The sequence below is a fragment of the Podarcis liolepis genome (assembly GCF_965112155.1).
Source record: "Podarcis liolepis genome assembly, chromosome: 10".
Lineage (NCBI taxonomy): Eukaryota > Metazoa > Chordata > Lepidosauria > Squamata > Lacertidae > Podarcis > Podarcis liolepis.
This window is the reverse complement of record NC_139562.1, coordinates 73538273-73556308: the sequence shown is the minus strand read 5'-3', so window position 1 is coordinate 73556308 and position 18036 is coordinate 73538273. Positions and strand designations below refer to the sequence as shown.

Here is an 18036-nt window from a genome sequence, read left to right as displayed (position 1 = left end):
AATAGGTACTTAGTTATAGCTGGGTGGAGTCAGGCATTCCCTGTTACTATTTATTGTCTCTCACCAACAAAAACAAAAGGTTTTGCTTAGTTTTCTGACTGGTGCATCCTCCAAGCCTGCCATGACAACTCTAAAACTTGTTTAGTCTTACTGAAGAGAATCATATTTGAATTGTTGCTCTTAAATTCTAGCAACTCCTGTTGGTACTTAATGTAAGCATTATTAGCTCCCGTTGACAGAAGACTTGTAAAAAAAGAGGTTTTTCTGTAAATGTAAGGACTGCACAAACTATTTCACAGTACAATTCCATGTGCCATCAGAGCTGACCTTACTGTGAACGGATGATGACCAGTTGGTTAGATGTGGACACAAAGCTCAAGTTGTGCAAACAGCTGACCAGCCACCCAAAGCTCCCATGTTCCAGACAGGCAGGAACAGAAAATACTGCTGTGCTTCCATTCCATTGATGATGTGACCAGAGCTATTTGTGACTAACTTCTCTCACTAATTTCAATAGTGCCTTCAATGTGACTAGCTTCTCCTATGGATTTCAGTGGGATTTGACTGCAACTGACTTAATTTAAAAAATAAATGTTGAGTGGACAACACAGAAAACATTTAAAGAGAGACTGGAAAGGGCATGACAGAAAGTATTAATGTTTATTTCTTTAAATAATGAGCACAGAAAAGAAGTTTATTTTATAGCATTTGATAAACATAAGTACCAAATATCGCAGTGGTTTTCTGTGAATTATATTGTTGTTGAGGTGAAAACTATTTACAGGTTTCAAGTTGAGGCAACATCAAGTCAATACTCCCAGGAATTAAAGTTTCAACTCAAGTTGTGCTAGATAAGGAAGAAGCAATTTTGATGCTTGTGATGAAAATGAATTGCAGTGTTTATATTCCAGAATAAGTCAATTGTGAAAGCTTTGTACTCTAAAATAATTCAGTGTCTAACACTGAAATTCAGAATATACTGCAAACAAACTGCTGCTGATTCATACTAGGGCTGTGTACACACTAACCAGTTTGTAGCACAAAATGATGTTTTTCTCAATCTGGATTTGTTCATGCTCATTCTCAACATGCTGCTTTCAATCTAGATTAATTCTAGATCCTCAAGGGTGGATGGGGTTACTTGGTAGGCATTTGAACCCAAATGCCCAGGTTGGGTTATCCTTGTCTTTTCTTCCCTGCCCAAGCCAAAGGAGAATGAAGAACAAAGTGGCAATCACAGTCTTAGTATGCACCCACCCAGAATGCCGTTGGGCAGGTGTGGATACACCTCACCCTGCTGGGAATACCTACATCTGTTTTCAAATGGGAACACTGCGGGGTAATGCAGAATCCATCTGCAATGAGCTCTTATTTTTGAAATGGAACTAGTTTTTAAAGAAGTGACAAAAAATATGCAGTAGCTTGTGTGTGGTCTATGCAGTGGCGTAGCGTGGGGGGTGCAGGGGGGGCCGGTCGCACCGGGCGCAACATCTGGGGGTTAGGGTTAGGGGGCGCAAATCCACGGGTTAGGGGGCGCAAATTACTTGCCTTGCCCCGGGTGCTGACAACCCACGCTACGCCACTGGGTCTATGTATGAAAAAGCCAAGTATTCAGTCTCCACTGATTCTCGCATAGCAGCCTAAGTGTTGTCCATGAGGCCCATGAGGGTCTCACTCTGGTCTATGTAAAGCTGCAGATTTTGGGCTAGATTCACACACACATCAGACTGGTCATCTTCTGTGCAAGCAGTCCATTAGGATTGAAGGCATGCAAATTCCACACAAAACCAGTGGTGAAGTTCAGTAATTTCAGACTCTGGCTAGAACTACAATGATCTTCTATAACGTTTAATGGTAGTTTCCTTTTGCCTCACTGCTCTGCAGCGCCCTCACATGTCACATTGTAATAATGCATTTTAATGTTATAAACCACGAGTGTGGATCCGCCCTTTGTCTTAAAGAGATATCCCCTTTAAATGGTAATATGTATTACTTCGCTTACTTCAAAATGTGGTAAGCCATCTGTGTTGTGTTTGAGAGCCCTCCTGCTCACTGAGTGGGGCCTTGGACTTCTGCCTCGAAGGAACCACTCTATAGTGCTGGGCACACAATGCCTATTTCTCATTATAATTGCCTCTCAATATGCTGGAGCTGAGTGTTGGGGAATTGTCTTTATTCATTGCAATTCTGTGTAGAAGGATAGCTGGAAATTGCTCATGCAATGCAAGTCCTGTCAAACGGTTATCAAAGTTATCGCCAGTTGGACCAGCTCTGCAAGCTTTTGACCTAAATATGGCATAAACACTGGATTGTGTAACCAAATATACATTAAATATCTTTTCCAGTGGGGAAAACATTCAGAGCATCTTCTTCTGCTTTCTTTCCTACTTGCTCATGGCATCTGCTCTTACACAGGTCAATTTAACCGCCAGTGAGTTCACAGAAAGCTGGCATTCTTGTCAGCCATCAGGAATGCTACCTTAACCCAAACCCATATAGGTAATAACACAATTTCTAATCCATGTCAGTTGCCCGATGAAGAAAAATGGAATTGCCTAGTCAAGAAAGCACATAGAAATGTTCACAAATTTAATTTAAAAAAAAAATCGAAGCCCACTTCATATTTTGTGGAATTAAGACTATAGGAAATATGTAATAAAAATACTTTCTATAGGATTTAAAAATATGTACATATATAAACCACCTTAATTTTAATGCCCTTATGATACGGGTATCAAGTGTACAGAACATAATGGAGCTTTCATGGCCTTGCCACAGCCTGGATAGAAGCCACTTGTCAGCAGCCTGAAAGGTTTGCCAAACTGCAACCTAGACATACCCCACCAATTCTCCTCCTGTGGAATAAACCTGCAAATTTATACATCAGACATGCTACAGCAGGTAGGAGAAGGCGGGTGAAGGGACCAGTGGACAAATTGGACAAGACAGGAGTTACAGCCTTTGCATCCTTTCCCACTGCCTCAGCCAAAAGCATCTCCAAGTGGCTGTCTGGATATGCATTGATCCATTCATTCAATCAAACCTCCTCCAGTTTATTGCTCTTCTGGCTGGAAGGGACCCAGCCAGCACAGAGCTATCCCAAAATCAGAACTATATAGCATTCTAGCTGACAAAGAATAGACCTGTGTATTCTCTTCTGCACACAGTGATGAGCTTTGAAGTCTCTACATCCCAACGTGGAATGTTCTTCTTTGAGCCAAATGATCTGGTACAGCTTGAAAAGGATCAGATCCAGATGGCCTATAGTGTTTTGAGATTTATTTCACTTGCAATTGAGGTCTCTCCTAACCAGACTGAATTATAATTAATCAATTGGCATGCTTAGAACAGATTTGCAGAATGACTCTCACAGCTCAAGAGTCTGCTGGTGGAAGTTTGAGAGCACCTTAAGTGTAGCTGGCAGAGGCTGCCCAGCAGCCTCATGATGGCAGAACCGCAAGCAGAGCCATGTTTGAGAAAGAGGAGTGACCCTCCTTGCAGTGGAGAAGGAAATCACAGACTCAGTTGCACGTTTATTTAAACATTTAAACAGCTTGTCTATATCGATTATCATTGAAGGTAAGCTTTGCAGAAATAACTGGGAGGGGAAAACCCACCCCATCCTTAAAGCATTCAAGGGGGGGCAACTAGAATAAAATATTTGGAGGGGGGACAGGTAATCCCTGTCCCACATAATCGATCACATGACACAGTACACATACACCATTTGAATGGCAATGCCCATTAGCTGGGGGTGGGGCTCAAATATTGGGGGCGAAGACCTCTCAGCCCCTAGGAGTTGGCTCCTATGAAAACTATTAAGGGCCCCCCTTAATTTTAAGGTGTTAAAGGTAAAAGTGGATGGAGTTAAGGGTAATAATAACAAACTTTAAGAGACAAAGATTCAGGTAGGTAGCCGTGTTGGTCTGACGCAGTCGAAAAAAATATAAAAATATAAAAAAAATGTCCAGTAGCACCTTAGAGACCAACTAAGTTTGTTCTGGTATAAGCTTTCATGTGCATGCACACGAAAGGTATCTGAAGAAGTGGGCATGCACACAAAAGCTTATACCAGAACAAACTTAGTTGGTCTAGACTCTATAAGGTGCTACTGGACAATTGTTGTTGTTGTTGTTGTTGTTGTTGTTGTTGTTGTTGTTGTTATGAGACAAATATATTCTGATTGCCAGCATATATTTAAGTAAAGTTGGATTGCATTCTGGAAATGTTAGAAGAGGACTAGAAAGTTTGCATTTTAATTTTACATTATAATCCCTTATCTTTGTCTGGAAACCAGAGTTTAGCACATGCCACAAGGTCTTACTGAAATCACTGTGTTCATGCTGAGACTTCTGTCTGCATGGCCAAGACAGAGCGCACATGTTTTTCTATATCTTGCTCTTCCTTGGGAAGCTCAGACTGGCTTCCATGCAGCTCTCTGGTGGTCTCCCAAGCCCAAACCTATAGCAAGCAATGCTAACTGACAATGTTGGGGGTCCAGACCATTCACTGGGCCCAGACTCAAGCAGCTTTCATATCCGCTCAATTTGTCTCAACTGGAATTTTTTTTATTACCCTCAGAGGAACATGGCATATGGACCATCATGTTTATGCAGACTTTAAATGCATAAACATAGAACAGTCAGTGATGGTCTTGAACTCATAATGTCCCTTCTGGACTGTAAGAGGAGAGGAGAGGAGAGGAGAGGAGAGGAGAGGAGAGGTGTATGCTGTGAAGTCACCAGCGTCACTGCCTGGAGCACTAAACCTGGCTTTAGACTTTAAGGTAGGTAGCGTGAGAGTTTGCTTGCTTTAAGGAGTTAGCATATGGGATCTGGCCTCCTACAGAGGACAGCTTCTCACTGAGCTTTCGGTTGATCAGCTCTATGTGTCTGGTGTTCTTCCTGGATTGCCTGAGCGACCGCTTGACTTTCTTGACTCGGTCTCGCAGCTGCTTGTTGCGCTTCTCCAGGCTGGCCACCTTTTGCTGGAGCTTCTTCACGTGTTCTTCTTCGTCAAACAAGGCTTTTTGGACTGAAGAGCACATGAGCTGAAATGACATGCACAGAATGACTGCTTTTAAGAAACAATTCCAGAAATCAGTTGATGGGGGACCAATGGCCATATCCTGGCAACCCTGTTCTTTTACAAAGGGGTTCTTTTATTGTATTTGCTATACTTCTGTAGCCAGCTCCCAGTAGATTCCCATCTGTTTTAGTGATGAAAAGGTGGCAGTGGCATTTTTGAATGGGAGCCAAGCTCCACTCCAACCCACAGTAGCCACTCGACATTTTAATTTACCCAAAATGTCATGCTCCAGCCCATAGATCTATGAAAGCTATAGATTTTATAACTCTACAGGCAGGTCTCAGACGAAGGTGTGCTTTCCAACCCACGTTCCCAGCATGTTCACACTCCTGCCTCAGCAACATCTATGCTGACTTGGTCATGAACACAGAATGGAAGATGGCAGGGTCCCCAAGGATGTGCTCTAGAGGTGTGAAGGGAATCTGCTGTGCGGGAGTCCCTTGAAGGCAGCAGCAGTGCCTGGAGACAGGCAGGTAGGTCATGTAGCAGGTCAGGTCAGCTGTGACCAGAGGAGGAATAACTGCTGGGAGGAGCACAGAGAGAAGAAACGCCATAGTACACCTGCATCAGCACAACCGGACGCCTTCATCTGCCCCACCTGCAGATAAAACATGTCTCTCCCGCATCGCTCTCTACAGCCACAGCAGGTGCTGAAAAGGTGCACTCTTCCATTGCCGCCCAAGACCGACAGGGTGCCAACAACATAAGGCAGGTCATAGACATTTTTGCTGTGTCTGCCATGACGGCAGCAGCAGCAGCAGCCAGGGGGAATAAATGTGTAGCCACGTGGGCATTGGCAGCCTTGTGCAGAGGGGCCCCTAAAGTCTGGCACCAGGCCTGCCTAAAGTGACTGACCAGCTCTGCGCCACACTTGGCTTCCTCAGCGTGGCAGCCTCAGGGGCTCTCAGTTCATTCACTAAGGAGAAAGAGGAAGAAGAGGAAGGAAATGAATGGTGAAGAAGGGAACCCACGAGGCCACAGCCCAATGTTTAGAGGCTTGGAAAGCGCAGGGACCCCTGGAGGGAAATCAGGCCAGGAGCCAACAAAGTATTTCAAACTACACCGTAAGGAGAGGTTCTGAGAGCAACTTGCAAGTGAAATAGGGAGTATTAATAGCCAAAAAATTAAACAAACGCTCCAACAGTGTCTCAAGCGCAAAGCAGCCACCTCTGCAGCCACCTACTGCTGTGACTCATTCTGTTCTGTATTACTCTTCTCTATAATTGCCATATGATTCATTTCTTTCTCTCTTTTTATTTTGCACTCCTCTGGCATGCTCGCAGGGAGTTTCCTGTTCAATATGTATGTGTACACACACACACACTTAAATAGTAGTGCAATTCAAGGTGGAAATGCATGTTACAAGGAACATGCGGCGGCTGCTGTAAACAGCACCCCAGAGTTAAATTCTAGCGGTCAGTTGCAAAGGGGACTCTGAGATCTAATTTGAACATTTTATTTGAGAATTATTTTTTATTCTGCTTAATAAGAAAATTTTGGTGGATTTGATCATGGTTTTAGTGCATAGGTAGCAACTGCTTTCCCCCTTCTCCTTCTTTGGATAATGCCATCGTCTTTGGGTAGCACAACAAAAGTTTATCTGAGTTAAATTATCCCCCTCCTGCCCAGCAACATATAGAAAGAAAATCGCCCTGTGTTTTGACACCATCAGCCAGAGGGGGCAGTTCCACACCCCAGCCCCTCCCCCGCAGCAAAAGCTGCCAGGGGGGGCAACAGCCATAGGAGCCAACTCCTAGGGGCTGAGGGGACTCTGACCCCCCCCCAATAAAATATTGGGCCAGCCTCCCAAGTTGATGAGCATTGCCATTCAGATGGTGTGTGTGTGCACTATATCATGTGATTGATTATGCAGGCTGGGGCTCCCCTGGCCCCTTAAGTATTTTATTCAAGTTGGCACCCCTGATCACCCTCCTGCCCCCATCTGACAGGCCTGCACTCGCCCGTTTGTGGTGGGTGACAATCACTCCCCACTCCTCTCCCTCTGCGTCCGCTACTGTTGACAGGCAAGCGCTGGCCATGGGGCATGGAGGGTGACTTTCATCCTCCACACTCCCCGCCATCGACGGGCGAGGACAGGTGCGCCAGGTGGAGGTGGAACAGGTCACGTGGTGCTGGCCCCCTCAATTGGGGGGGGGGGAGTCAGCACCCCTAGTTTGGGGAGTTTCACCTCAAGGCAAGGCGACAGGCAAGTGCCAGGCTGGTGATTCCCTTTAATAGTTTGAGATGTACCATTCTATCAACTCATCATTATTAATTGTTCTCATTATAACCAGATTAATCTGGGAGAGAATTCTTCTGGAAAAGTGTGTGTGTGTGTGAAAAACAGAAAGTCACACTTAGTATATTAAGCTGTATTGGCCATGTGACATTTTAATCAACTGTTGTGTAGGTGTGGAAAATTACTGCTGGTGGTGCTTTAGTCAGTTTTATACTTCATGCTACAGTTTAATCTCTCTCCCCCCCCCCGCCCCCCACCTACTGCCTGCCTTCCTACCAATTTCTCAGCAATTCAGATGGGCACCCTTTGGCTAAGAGATGGTGCCAACCCAAATCTCTTGCTGTGATGATGAATAATTGCATGCTATCATGCCTATTTTTTCATTTATTGTTTTGTAATATTTTCTTACAAGCTGAATGGGTTGGGGAGGGCAAGATATTTGTTTGCCTTGAAAAAAAACCATCAGCTAACAATCCTCTTGTATGAAAAGACTGACCAGAACTGCCATCCACAGTTGATGGCTTCAATTTGAGTCCCTATTACTAATCTGTTCTGAGTGCTCTGTATAAATAAAGCATTTCCTCCACTACTTCCAGCCGCTGCCTTTGAAGGCAAGACCCAAGGACATGGTGTTTCACGTGTGTGTGTGTGTGCGCGCGCGCGCGCGTGTGTGCGTGCGTGTGCATGCACAAGAGTATCTGTCAAATATTTTCTAACAATGCATGCCCATTTCAAGGAAAATCTGACTCAGACAAGATTAATTTGCCCCCTCTAAACCCGCTGCATAAAACATATGTTCTCTCCCTATAAAGCTACAGTATTTTTTAAAGAATTGCCATAAACATTTATTTATTTGCAAAAACTTCTATACTACCAACGTACATTAAAATGGCATGATTGTGAATAGCATAAAATCAACAATAAATTGCATCAATAAATAAATAAGTCACAGATCAGCAGATCAGCTTAATACATCAACATATCTGGATTGCCCCTCAGAGAAAGCTTGTGTCAGCAGATTTTAAGCAGGCTCCTAAATTTCAGACTTAGGCTGCTGGGGAAGGAACTCCTGAGGAAGTCCATTCCACTGTTGAGCAGAATGTTCCTCCTGATGTTTAGTCTCAGTCTCCCTTCTTGTAACTTGACGCCATGGGTTCAAGATCTACCCTCCCTCAGGAGGTTCCTCCCCCAGTTCCTTCCCCCGCAGCCCAAGGCTCCACCGCCTTGCCTCTCATGGCTCTGCATGTTCTCAGGGGGCGCTGGTTTTGGGGGGGGCTCTCTGCCCCAGCCTCTTTCCCTCCCCCCCCAGCCTGCTCCCCTTTCTGCTTTTGACTGCTCCTTCTTGTCCCACCCCCCCATCTGAGCTGTGAGCCTTCTTCCCCTGGGGGCTCCCTTGGGTGGCGCCTCCCTCTGCATCCAGCCAGTCCCCGATCGGCAATCTCTCTCTGTCTCTTTCTCTCAGATGATATTCCTTTAGGATGATTTATATCTGCATCAAGTTCAAAGGCAACTGGAAGCTTTTGGATCTTTTTGTGGGTTATATGTAAAAAATTAATAATCGGTTCCATATATTTATAAGGATGGCCTAGTGCTTTCTATAAGATTGTAATGAAGGGAACATTTGAGAGTTGTTCTCATTTTCGTGGGTTTCTCCAGCTGGAGGATTCCCAATAATTTTCTGCTTCTGTGTATATTGCTGGAAAATTTGAGTATCATTTGCAAGTTTTGGCTAGCATGCCTATTGGCTTACCAAGATTCACTGACTCAGCAGAAAAGAAAAATTGTGGGGTGGAGAAACTCTCCCTTCATCTCTCTCCTCTGTTCATAAAAACTTGATAGAAACTCTTTTTTAAATTATCTAAAAAGCACTGTGTTCAGCAGGCTTTGTGTTTTTTGGTGTGGTTTTTTTAAAAAACCTCTCTAGAAAAAGAACTAATTTATTTAAAAGTATGATATTTGCTTCACTGGAATACTTCAGTGCCTGGTGAGTTTGAGTTCAATGCAGTAGAAGTATTAAAATGGTCCAAGGTCATAATTTCAAATGGGGAGCAGGGTTAGTAAGACTAAATGCAAAGAAGCTGAAAGACCCACTGCATACATTCAAGATTAAATGGGGGGGGGGCTGAATTTCTTCTCGTATTTTTTCTATTTTCATAGAATTATTGTCAAGAGACACTAAATAGTTTAAACACAAAGGAGTCATGTGTCATTTGTTTTCCCAAGGCTACTTCAGGCAGAATCGCACTAAGGCTGCAATCTGAGTCTTTCCATCGGAGGAAGCCCCATCAAACAGAGTGACGCTTATTTTCAAGTAAGGATTAGGCTTGCCTCATAAGAAAATCTGCAGAGGGGTAGTCATATTCTCTTGAGGAAACACAGCACAATAATCTTGTAGCATGTTAACAAGATTAATTGTAATGTAAACATCGGATGAAGTGGACTCAGTCCACAAAAGTTTTCAACCGGCTGGTTTTTGAGATGTCTCAAGACTCTTCTTCTCTTAACAACTGTCATCTCTCAGCTTTGCTCCAGTGTTGCAAGTCTGAGAGACTTCAGTGATTGGGATACAGTGGGCCAGGCATGAGAAAGGATGTTTCTGTGCATCTGCTTAGGCCTGAAGCTAAATGGTAGATGCCTTTCGTTATATGTATATCTATTTGTTGAGACATGTAATCCTAGAATTGCCTTGGGAAATAAATTGTGTTTGTGTGTGTGTGCACAATGAAAGGTTTGGGATACAGTTTATGAACAATTAGATTGTGGCATATATATTCCACGCTCTCACACATACAGAGCTACCTTCTCTGTTGCACGCTGTGCAGTCTGAGTCGAATGGAACAGACTTTCTGCAACCAGCAGCTACTGCTGCCAATGTTGGTAAGCCACAGGCTAGACTGTAGCATTACCTTCAGATTGTATGTCACCAAAACCTTTAAGTCTGGTCTGCTTAAAAGGCACACTGTAGAATGTTCTTGAGGTGTATTTGTGTGTGAGAGAGAAACCTGTTCCAGTTCACTCTTTGAACCAAGACAGAAAAAGATATACTACATTATCTCTTTGACTTCATGCCAGGTTTGGGGATCAGGGAGTACAGATCTTCATGTGACTCTCTCTGGGGATCTCTCCCAGGCTGTCTCTCCCTCAGAAAAAGGAGCCATAAACCAGATATTTATCTCCCCACTTTACAGGGTTGAATTTCTCATTCCTAGGCTGTGCTCATGCTCCCATTTACTCTGAATCCAGTGTGCTCCAACTGCTGCTTTGGAAAGCAGTGTACACATGACATAAACACAATCCACATTTTTCTGTATCTATCCTTTCATGTTTTAAATGAAATACTATGTTTTGATTCATTTTTCCCAACCTAGCTTTGGTCCAAATTGGAAAAAAGAATAACCTTGTAGTGCTTTAAGCCAGTGATTTGTACACAGCTCTGAGACACCTTATAATAAATACCACCTTCAGAATGGCATTGGAAAAGCCAGTTTGCCTTTGCCTCTGCCCGGATCCTGGTGGAAGGGGAGACCAGACACAAGTCTGGTGAGTTTTTACAATTGCCCTATGATCAGGCAAGGTGAGGAGGAAGAGGGTTGTGAGCCCTGCTCCCAATGACCACCACACACGTGGCCAGCAAATGAAAGGGTTCGTCTATGCATGCCCAGTTCTTTTGCCTGGTGGGGGGGTGCTCTGAATGAGCCCGTCATCCTCCCTCATGGGGATGGGTGTCACATGCTTAGAGCACATAGATGGCAGAAAGTGTACATGAATGCTGCGGGGGGGGGGATTGGTCTGCATGGTTCCATAGTCCATGCTTTCAGTGTGTGCATGGGGATGCAGGGTATTTCTGATCCCCCCCCCCAATTATATGTTGCTACTGTTGACTTTAGAATGCTGGAGAGTTCTCCAAGAGGTATATTCTCTGGGTGAACTCTTGTTCTTAAAAATGCTTTCAAAAAGAAATAAGCACCTTTGTACAGAGGGAAATGGTATACTATTTAAAGCACAATATTAGAAGATTACCCTCCGCTTTTAAAATCCAGTTTATAGTTCAGGAGCCATGTGAAAGGAAGCAAGTACAGTGGTACCTCGGGTTAAGAACTTAATTCGTTCTGGAGGTCCGTTCTTAACCTGAATCTGTTCTTAACCTGAAGCACCACTTTAGCTAATGGGGCCTCATGCTGCCACGCGATTTCTGTTCTCATCCTGAAGCAAAGTTCTTAACCCGAGGTACTATTTCTGGGTTAGCGGAGTCTGTAACCTGAAGCACCTATAAACTGAAGCGTCTGTAACCCGAGGTACCACTGTAATCTGATTTGCACAGAGCCCAACTGGATTCCCTTTGAGCCTATTTTGAATTTGTGCTAGGTTAATCTCAAGTTGGTAGAACATAGTTTCCTGGCCTCACTATTTCACAGAGCAAATTTCATCCCTAAAAGCTTTTTCAAGTACTTTATTAGTTTAATTTGCTGCAGATACAAAGCACATACTTTCCCCCAGGTGGCTGCCATGGCCCTTTGAGCATATATGGTTTACGACATGTAAAGCTGCCTTGAGAGCAGCCTGGCACTTGCGCATGCTTTATCTTCTGCTTAGGATGATTGCTGTGCACCACTTGTGCATGTTTTTGCAATTATCACATCATGAAGAAACCTGGAGAGAGGGAAAGAGAGGCTTTACCAGGAGTTTCAACATCCCATTAGCATGCTGCAGTCCTGAATTTTGTTTATGCAATCACCAGCTGAAGGGAGGAACACAAGGAAAAGTGATTATCAGGACAGAAAGATCTCTAGGAACTAAAATGAAGGGAAGTGTGCCACTTTTTCATTGGATGCGCACAGACAAGCAGCCCCATGGCAGTTCATATTTCATAGTTTGGCACCAAATTCTCCCATGTCATTCACTGTAAAAGGAGGGAGGGATGCACACCATAGTATCTTCCTGTCGCTGTACGGGAGAAGGAGTTCACTTAGCTCAATAAAGAGCTTCAGTAGAGAACTGTTTACACTAATGATAGTTGGTGTGGTTTTCCATGTGACTGCCCTGACTTATCAGAAACATGGGAGCTCCTTCATTCACCCTTCCAAGGGCATTCTGTGCCAGGGGCTGCACCCCACAAGCCCACCAACTCCCCTTACCAAACTCCCTCCTCCCTTTACACCTCACCAAAAACATCTTCTCCCCTTAGAGCTCACCCCTCCCCTTCCTTCTTACCAAAACTGCTGCTCCTTCCCGGCTTAGACCTTGCTAAAGCTCTGCAGCTCCTCTGGGATGCCTGCTTCCTTGCTCACCTGCCCAGCCCTCTCCCCCTCTGGGCTTCCCAAGCACCTGCTGCCACTGAGGTCAGCCTGAAAAGGAAGCCTGGAAAGAATACTAACATTATTTTCTACAGATATCTATCCAACTTTGGAAATTCTTTGCCACAGCCTTTTCCTTGTGTCAAGGAGTTCCAGCCAGATGAGCAGGGTATATTGTTATTGTTATTATGCTTAAAGCTTAAGCAAAAGCTTTATCCAAAAGGTGGGTTTTGAAGATGCACATTCAAGGGATGAGTTCCATGCAAAGAGGTCAAAGATGTCGAGCAAAGGACTTGTGGCATTTAGGGTGGTACCGTGAGAAAGGCAGAAGGCATGGGCAGGTATAGAATGAGAGTCAAAGACAGAAAGACCGGCTGCAGTGTGGAGGGCTTTGCAAGGGACGGACAAAAGTCTTGTGCTGGGAATAGGTAGTAATTGTTTGCTTTTGCTGAGGATCTAACAAACAAGCACAGTTAACAAAAACCCATTTCACTTTACTGAAATTGAGTCGCATACTGTTTATTCTAGTGGTGTTAGATGTATACAATATTTAGAAAATTTATCAGTAAAGAAATAGATGTCTATGATGCTGTGCTTGGAAATCAGAAATACATAAGCCCCAAACCAGAAAAATCCTTGAGGAGAAGCCCCCTCTGTTAGATGCTAAAGGGCTCAAAGGTGCAATGGACATGCTGTGGATTGAGGTCACAGTCATACAGTAAGAACACTGGAGGAAGCTTGGAACAGAAAGGTCTGTGCCTGGAAACCTTTCTCTGCAACAGAACATCATTTCAGCATGACAACGGGAAAGAAGACAATGCACTGAAAAGGAGACCTTGTTAGTTAGAAATAGGCTTGCTTGGCAAAGTGGAATTCCCACCTTGTTCACAGCAGACCAAAACTGGTGGACTTGATAACATCCCATCAAAGCAACAGCTTGCAAATGAGAATTCTCTCAGCCTTACCGACAAAGATTCAGGGCACAAATGCATCACAATTGCTTACGCAACATTATATTAGTTTAAAAGTCCTTCCTGCTCCTCCAAGTGGTTCTTTAATGGAAGTCTCAGCACCTTAGCAGAGCCACAGTCCCAAGGGTGGCTTTAATACCTATTGTATTGTGTTTATTGTTTTTACACATTACCCTTCAGTACGGAAATTATCAGGGCATCTTACAGAATTAAAATTTAAAGAAGTAAAAATAAAACACGCTTCAGTGAAACAATGCAAAGATAAAGCAGGAGATGAAAAGAGCTTTGTTTCCAGATGTGTGACTGTAGGAAAGTTACCTTTCCAGTGCAATCCTATTTAGCACAGACTTGTAGAGCTAGAAGGGACCCCAGGGGTCATTTAGCTCAACCCCCTGCGATGCAGGAGAATGTCCAACCTCTACTGAATTCAATGAAACATTTTCCCAGCAGTCAGGGCAGTGCTTGGGAAATTCATTTTAAATTGGAATTAGGGCAAGTTCAAGTTCATCCTGCCAAAAATAAACTAATTCCAGTTCATACCTGCTTTTCTACATAACATTCAGGTTCAATTCAATTTCACCCAGCTGAACCTTTTAATTCCTCAAAAGTTCATCCTTTGGGGGTGGAGTGAAATAAATTTAAATTTTCAGAATGTTACAACCTGCTGTGCTAAAGTGTAGGGACCAAAAGTAAATCAGGGGCCCCATACTCATAATATGATGCATGACCCACAGACTGTCAATGGGTGACATTCTGTTTCCATGCAATGTCTATTAAAAGGACAAAGCCTCCTTCACTTCGTTTCTGTACCTGTACTTCTTACTGCAAGCTGCTCCTGTTGGGAGAGAGCAATCTCTTCAGCAGGGAAGATATAGGAAATGTCTCACATCCGTTCCTTCTGACTGCTTGGGAACAGTGATTAAATGACTAAGTGGCCACAGCAACAGCAGTTCCTCTGCATCTGCTCAATAAGCCTTAGAATGCTGTCTCCATGTTTCATATTCTAACTTCCTTTGTAGATGCTCCATTAATGTACTTTTAAAAAGAAAGAAACTGGTGCTGGATTCAACTAACACATTCACTAGCGGAAACCACCTAATTTGACTCTTTAGTATAGAAGTAACCCCAGAGGGAATTTGAGAATGATGAGACTGTTTCTCAGATAAGCCTCTGGCTTGTTCCAAATCCAGTGGGAGTCATTGGCTTACATGGTGATGTCTCTGCTTATTTTAGTTTATAAGAACAGTTTTGGAATATTCTATTTATTTTACATTTTAAAAAATGTTTCTGAAAAGTGACTTATATTCTTATATGTTGTGTGTGTGTTCTTTTAAAGAAAAAGTGGTCCTGTTGTCTTATGGATGGACAAATAGGTGACAATGAAATTCCTCTCGTGTTTCCTGGACTCTCCAACTCAGTGGTCTAAAGTCCTTTAGCCCACCAGAGGCACTTGCTTGATTCCCCACCTGCAGTCACATTCCTTGCTCTAGCAGCTACCAGCTGCCTCAGCAGCTGAGCAATTTACTGCTGCTGCATTCAGAGGTTATGGACAGCCGGACCATTCTTCTTTAACCACACCATGGGCTTAGAGGCCTGCACTTCTTTTGCAACCATTCAGTGGAAACAACGGGGGGAATCTGAGGAAGCAAAACATGTTTGCTGACCAGTGAATATTGCTCTTAATTGCAAAACTAATAATAATAATAATAATAATAATAATAATAATAATAATAAATTTCACTTAAAAACACAATCCCATAATGCTTTCAGGAGGGGCAAGATTCTTTCTCACACACCTACACTAGCCCTGTTGGTAGAGCATGAGACTCTTAGTTTCAGGGTCATGAGTTTGAGCCCCACCTTGGGCAAAGGATTCCTGCATTGCAGGGCGTTGGACTAGATAACCCTTGGGGTCCCCTGCAACTCTACAATTCCATGATTCTATACCCACAAACTCCATTCCCAGGGCTCTAACTCAGAATCCTACTTGTACTTATTGTTTACCATTCTGCTGTATGGTCCAAAGGCACATGAGGCCGCCAAATTGCTGAAGCTAAGCACATCTGGGACTGGTCAGTACCTTATTGGGAGAACATCTGGGAACCATGGGTACACCCAGTAGGGGATGGCGTGACATGCCTGCACCACTCACTGACCTTTGTGTGGCTGATTCGTGGCAGCACCCTGGGATGGAGAGGGCTGATTGGTGGAGAAATACAAACACTGCAGCAGGATCATGAATTGGTTCTGCTGGCATGTTTGCACCATGCCAACCTCACTGCTGCCATGCCCCTCTCCACCACAATACATGTCAGGGTGGGTGTATTTCACCATACAGTGGAATAATGTGGAATCCATTAAGAAAATTTGGCGATGGGTTAGGATTGTCTTTGACAGGTGTTAATGCAAGACAGATTTTCAAGATGTGTCTCCTCTTGCAACTTGCATTGGCCACAGCACAGTTAAAAGTGTCATAATGCTTTAAAATATCATACTCACATTGTAAATAAATAGCATTTCTGGTTGGCTTGTGCTCAGCCTTGCATGTAAAAGAGTCTTCTTGGTTCTGATTAAAAGCAAAATAGGCAGGTTCCTGGAATCCAATGTTTACGCACCATAAGGACCATTGCAATATCCGATAGTAGTCATGGCCAGTAATATAATCAGGGTTGTTTGTATCCCGCAATTTCAGCAAGTGTTGGGCTGTGTATGTGCAAAATGTGATAAAGGACAGAGAATTTAAACTTCCAGAGAATCTTTCCTTTAGGCTGCAATTCTCTATGCATTTTTCTCAGAGTAGACATGTATAGCAGTGGCATTGAGTGCCTTGCATAGGCTTCAGCTGGAAAGGGATAGCCTAACTTCTGTTGTCTTTGCCTGAGTAACCTCTACGTTAGATTATTGCAGCACATTATATGTGGGGCACCTGAAGCTCGAAACTTCAGCTTGTGCAAAATTCAGGGGCCTCGTTGCTCACCAGGGCAAGACAGGTTAAGCATCTAACATCGATCCTGGCCTGACTGCACAGGCTGCCAGTTAGTTTCCAGGCCCAGTTCAAAGTGCTGGCTTTGACCTATAAAGCATTAAATGGCTCAGGACAGAAATACCTCAAGGGCTGTCTTTCCCCATCATTCTCTGAGGCCCTTCTTTGTGTCCCTCCTCCATAAGAAACCTGGAGGGCGGCAACATGAGAGCAGGCTTTTTTCATTCTTTTATTTAAAAAGTTTGTTATCTTGATTTCCTATTTCCTATTTTTCTGGTAAATTTTTGCCATTTCTGCATATTCCCTAAGTTTTTGCATCCATTCTTCTTTTGCTGGGACTTCTTCTTTCCCTTTTTGGGCAATGAAGTTGCCCATCCAACAGATAGCAGCACCTGGTCAGCAGACAAAGCTGACCCACAAGCCAGATGGTGCATTCTCAACTATGGTGAAATGCACTGTATTTCTACTGTACTGATTTGTGCTGGACTGGATGAGCTCCAGTAAACAGTTATTGAATGCCAAGAAGATGAAGGCTCTTTGAGTGGGTGGCTTCTGTGTCCAGGAGATAGGAAAGCTACCTGTTCTGGATGGCATCACCTTCTCTCTGAAGTAGCAGGTGTGCAGCTATCATGGACTTGCTGGATGCAGAGGAGTGGTGGGAGGCTGGGGAACCCCCAAAGGAAGACAGCTCAGAGCCAGGGGAGTGGTGGTGGGATGACCATGAATGGTTGGAGGGAGCAGAGGAGGAGGTGATGGTAGCTGAAGAGGTAACAGCGCTTAGTGAACTGGTACAGTCTGTGGCAGAGAGCAGTTCAGAATCAGGCAGAAGAGAGGCTGGAGAGGAGGGGGCCAAGAGACAGCAATAAGGCGGGTTGCTGAAGAAGCCAGGGGGTCTCTCCCTCCTGCTGCAACCAGTCCCCTTCCCACCTGGTCTCCCAGAATGAAAAGGGGACGAAGCAAAGACAGGCAAGGCGACGAAGTCTCAGGTTGCTTGGAAAGGACTCTGTGGGGAGCTGTGGGGAGACGCGGACCTTCAGTCCTCCTAGCTGCCTCATTGGAGCAAGATCTACTGGGAAGATCTACTGGCCTCCCAAGTTATCTTATTTCTTTGAATAAAGAGCTAACTTCATTAATGCTATGTAAGTTATTGCTGACCTGCTCCTCACACAGTAGTTTGGGGCAATTCCTGGATACATCTTTGTCACTAGAGGCCCGTGTCCTCTGCGGCTAGGAGGGCCTTTGCCCAGCACGTTTTTTCTAAAAAAAAAGGTTAGGGGTACTTTCATTTTCCTACTCATATTGAAATACTGCCCTTCAATGAGGCCAAACTTAGATTCACAAAATGTTATGGGGTATGCGTCTCCCTGGCCGCACCCCCCCCCCGAAAAAAGCACTGCTTTTACCAGTTTGTCTGGTTCGCTAGCTATGGGTGTTTCTGGACAGGGATTGTCTGGCCACTGT

General features: G+C 44.1%; 1 protein-coding gene across 2 annotated transcripts in view; it reads right to left on the bottom strand.

Moving 5' to 3' along the window:
* Nucleotides 1-18036, bottom strand: part of CCDC3 (coiled-coil domain containing 3) — a 69229-nt gene that overhangs the window by 18020 nt on the left and 33173 nt on the right. The window contains exon 3 of one of the 2 annotated variants that reach the window (XM_083464221.1): nucleotides 3871-5050. The exons of the other annotated variant lie outside the window; for it this stretch is intronic. Coding sequence (XP_083320347.1) covers nucleotides 4775-5050 — 276 coding nt within the window. The 3' untranslated portion in view covers nucleotides 3871-4774. Of the gene's footprint in view, nucleotides 1-3870; nucleotides 5051-18036 lie in introns of those variants that run through there. 2 annotated transcript variants of the gene reach the window in all.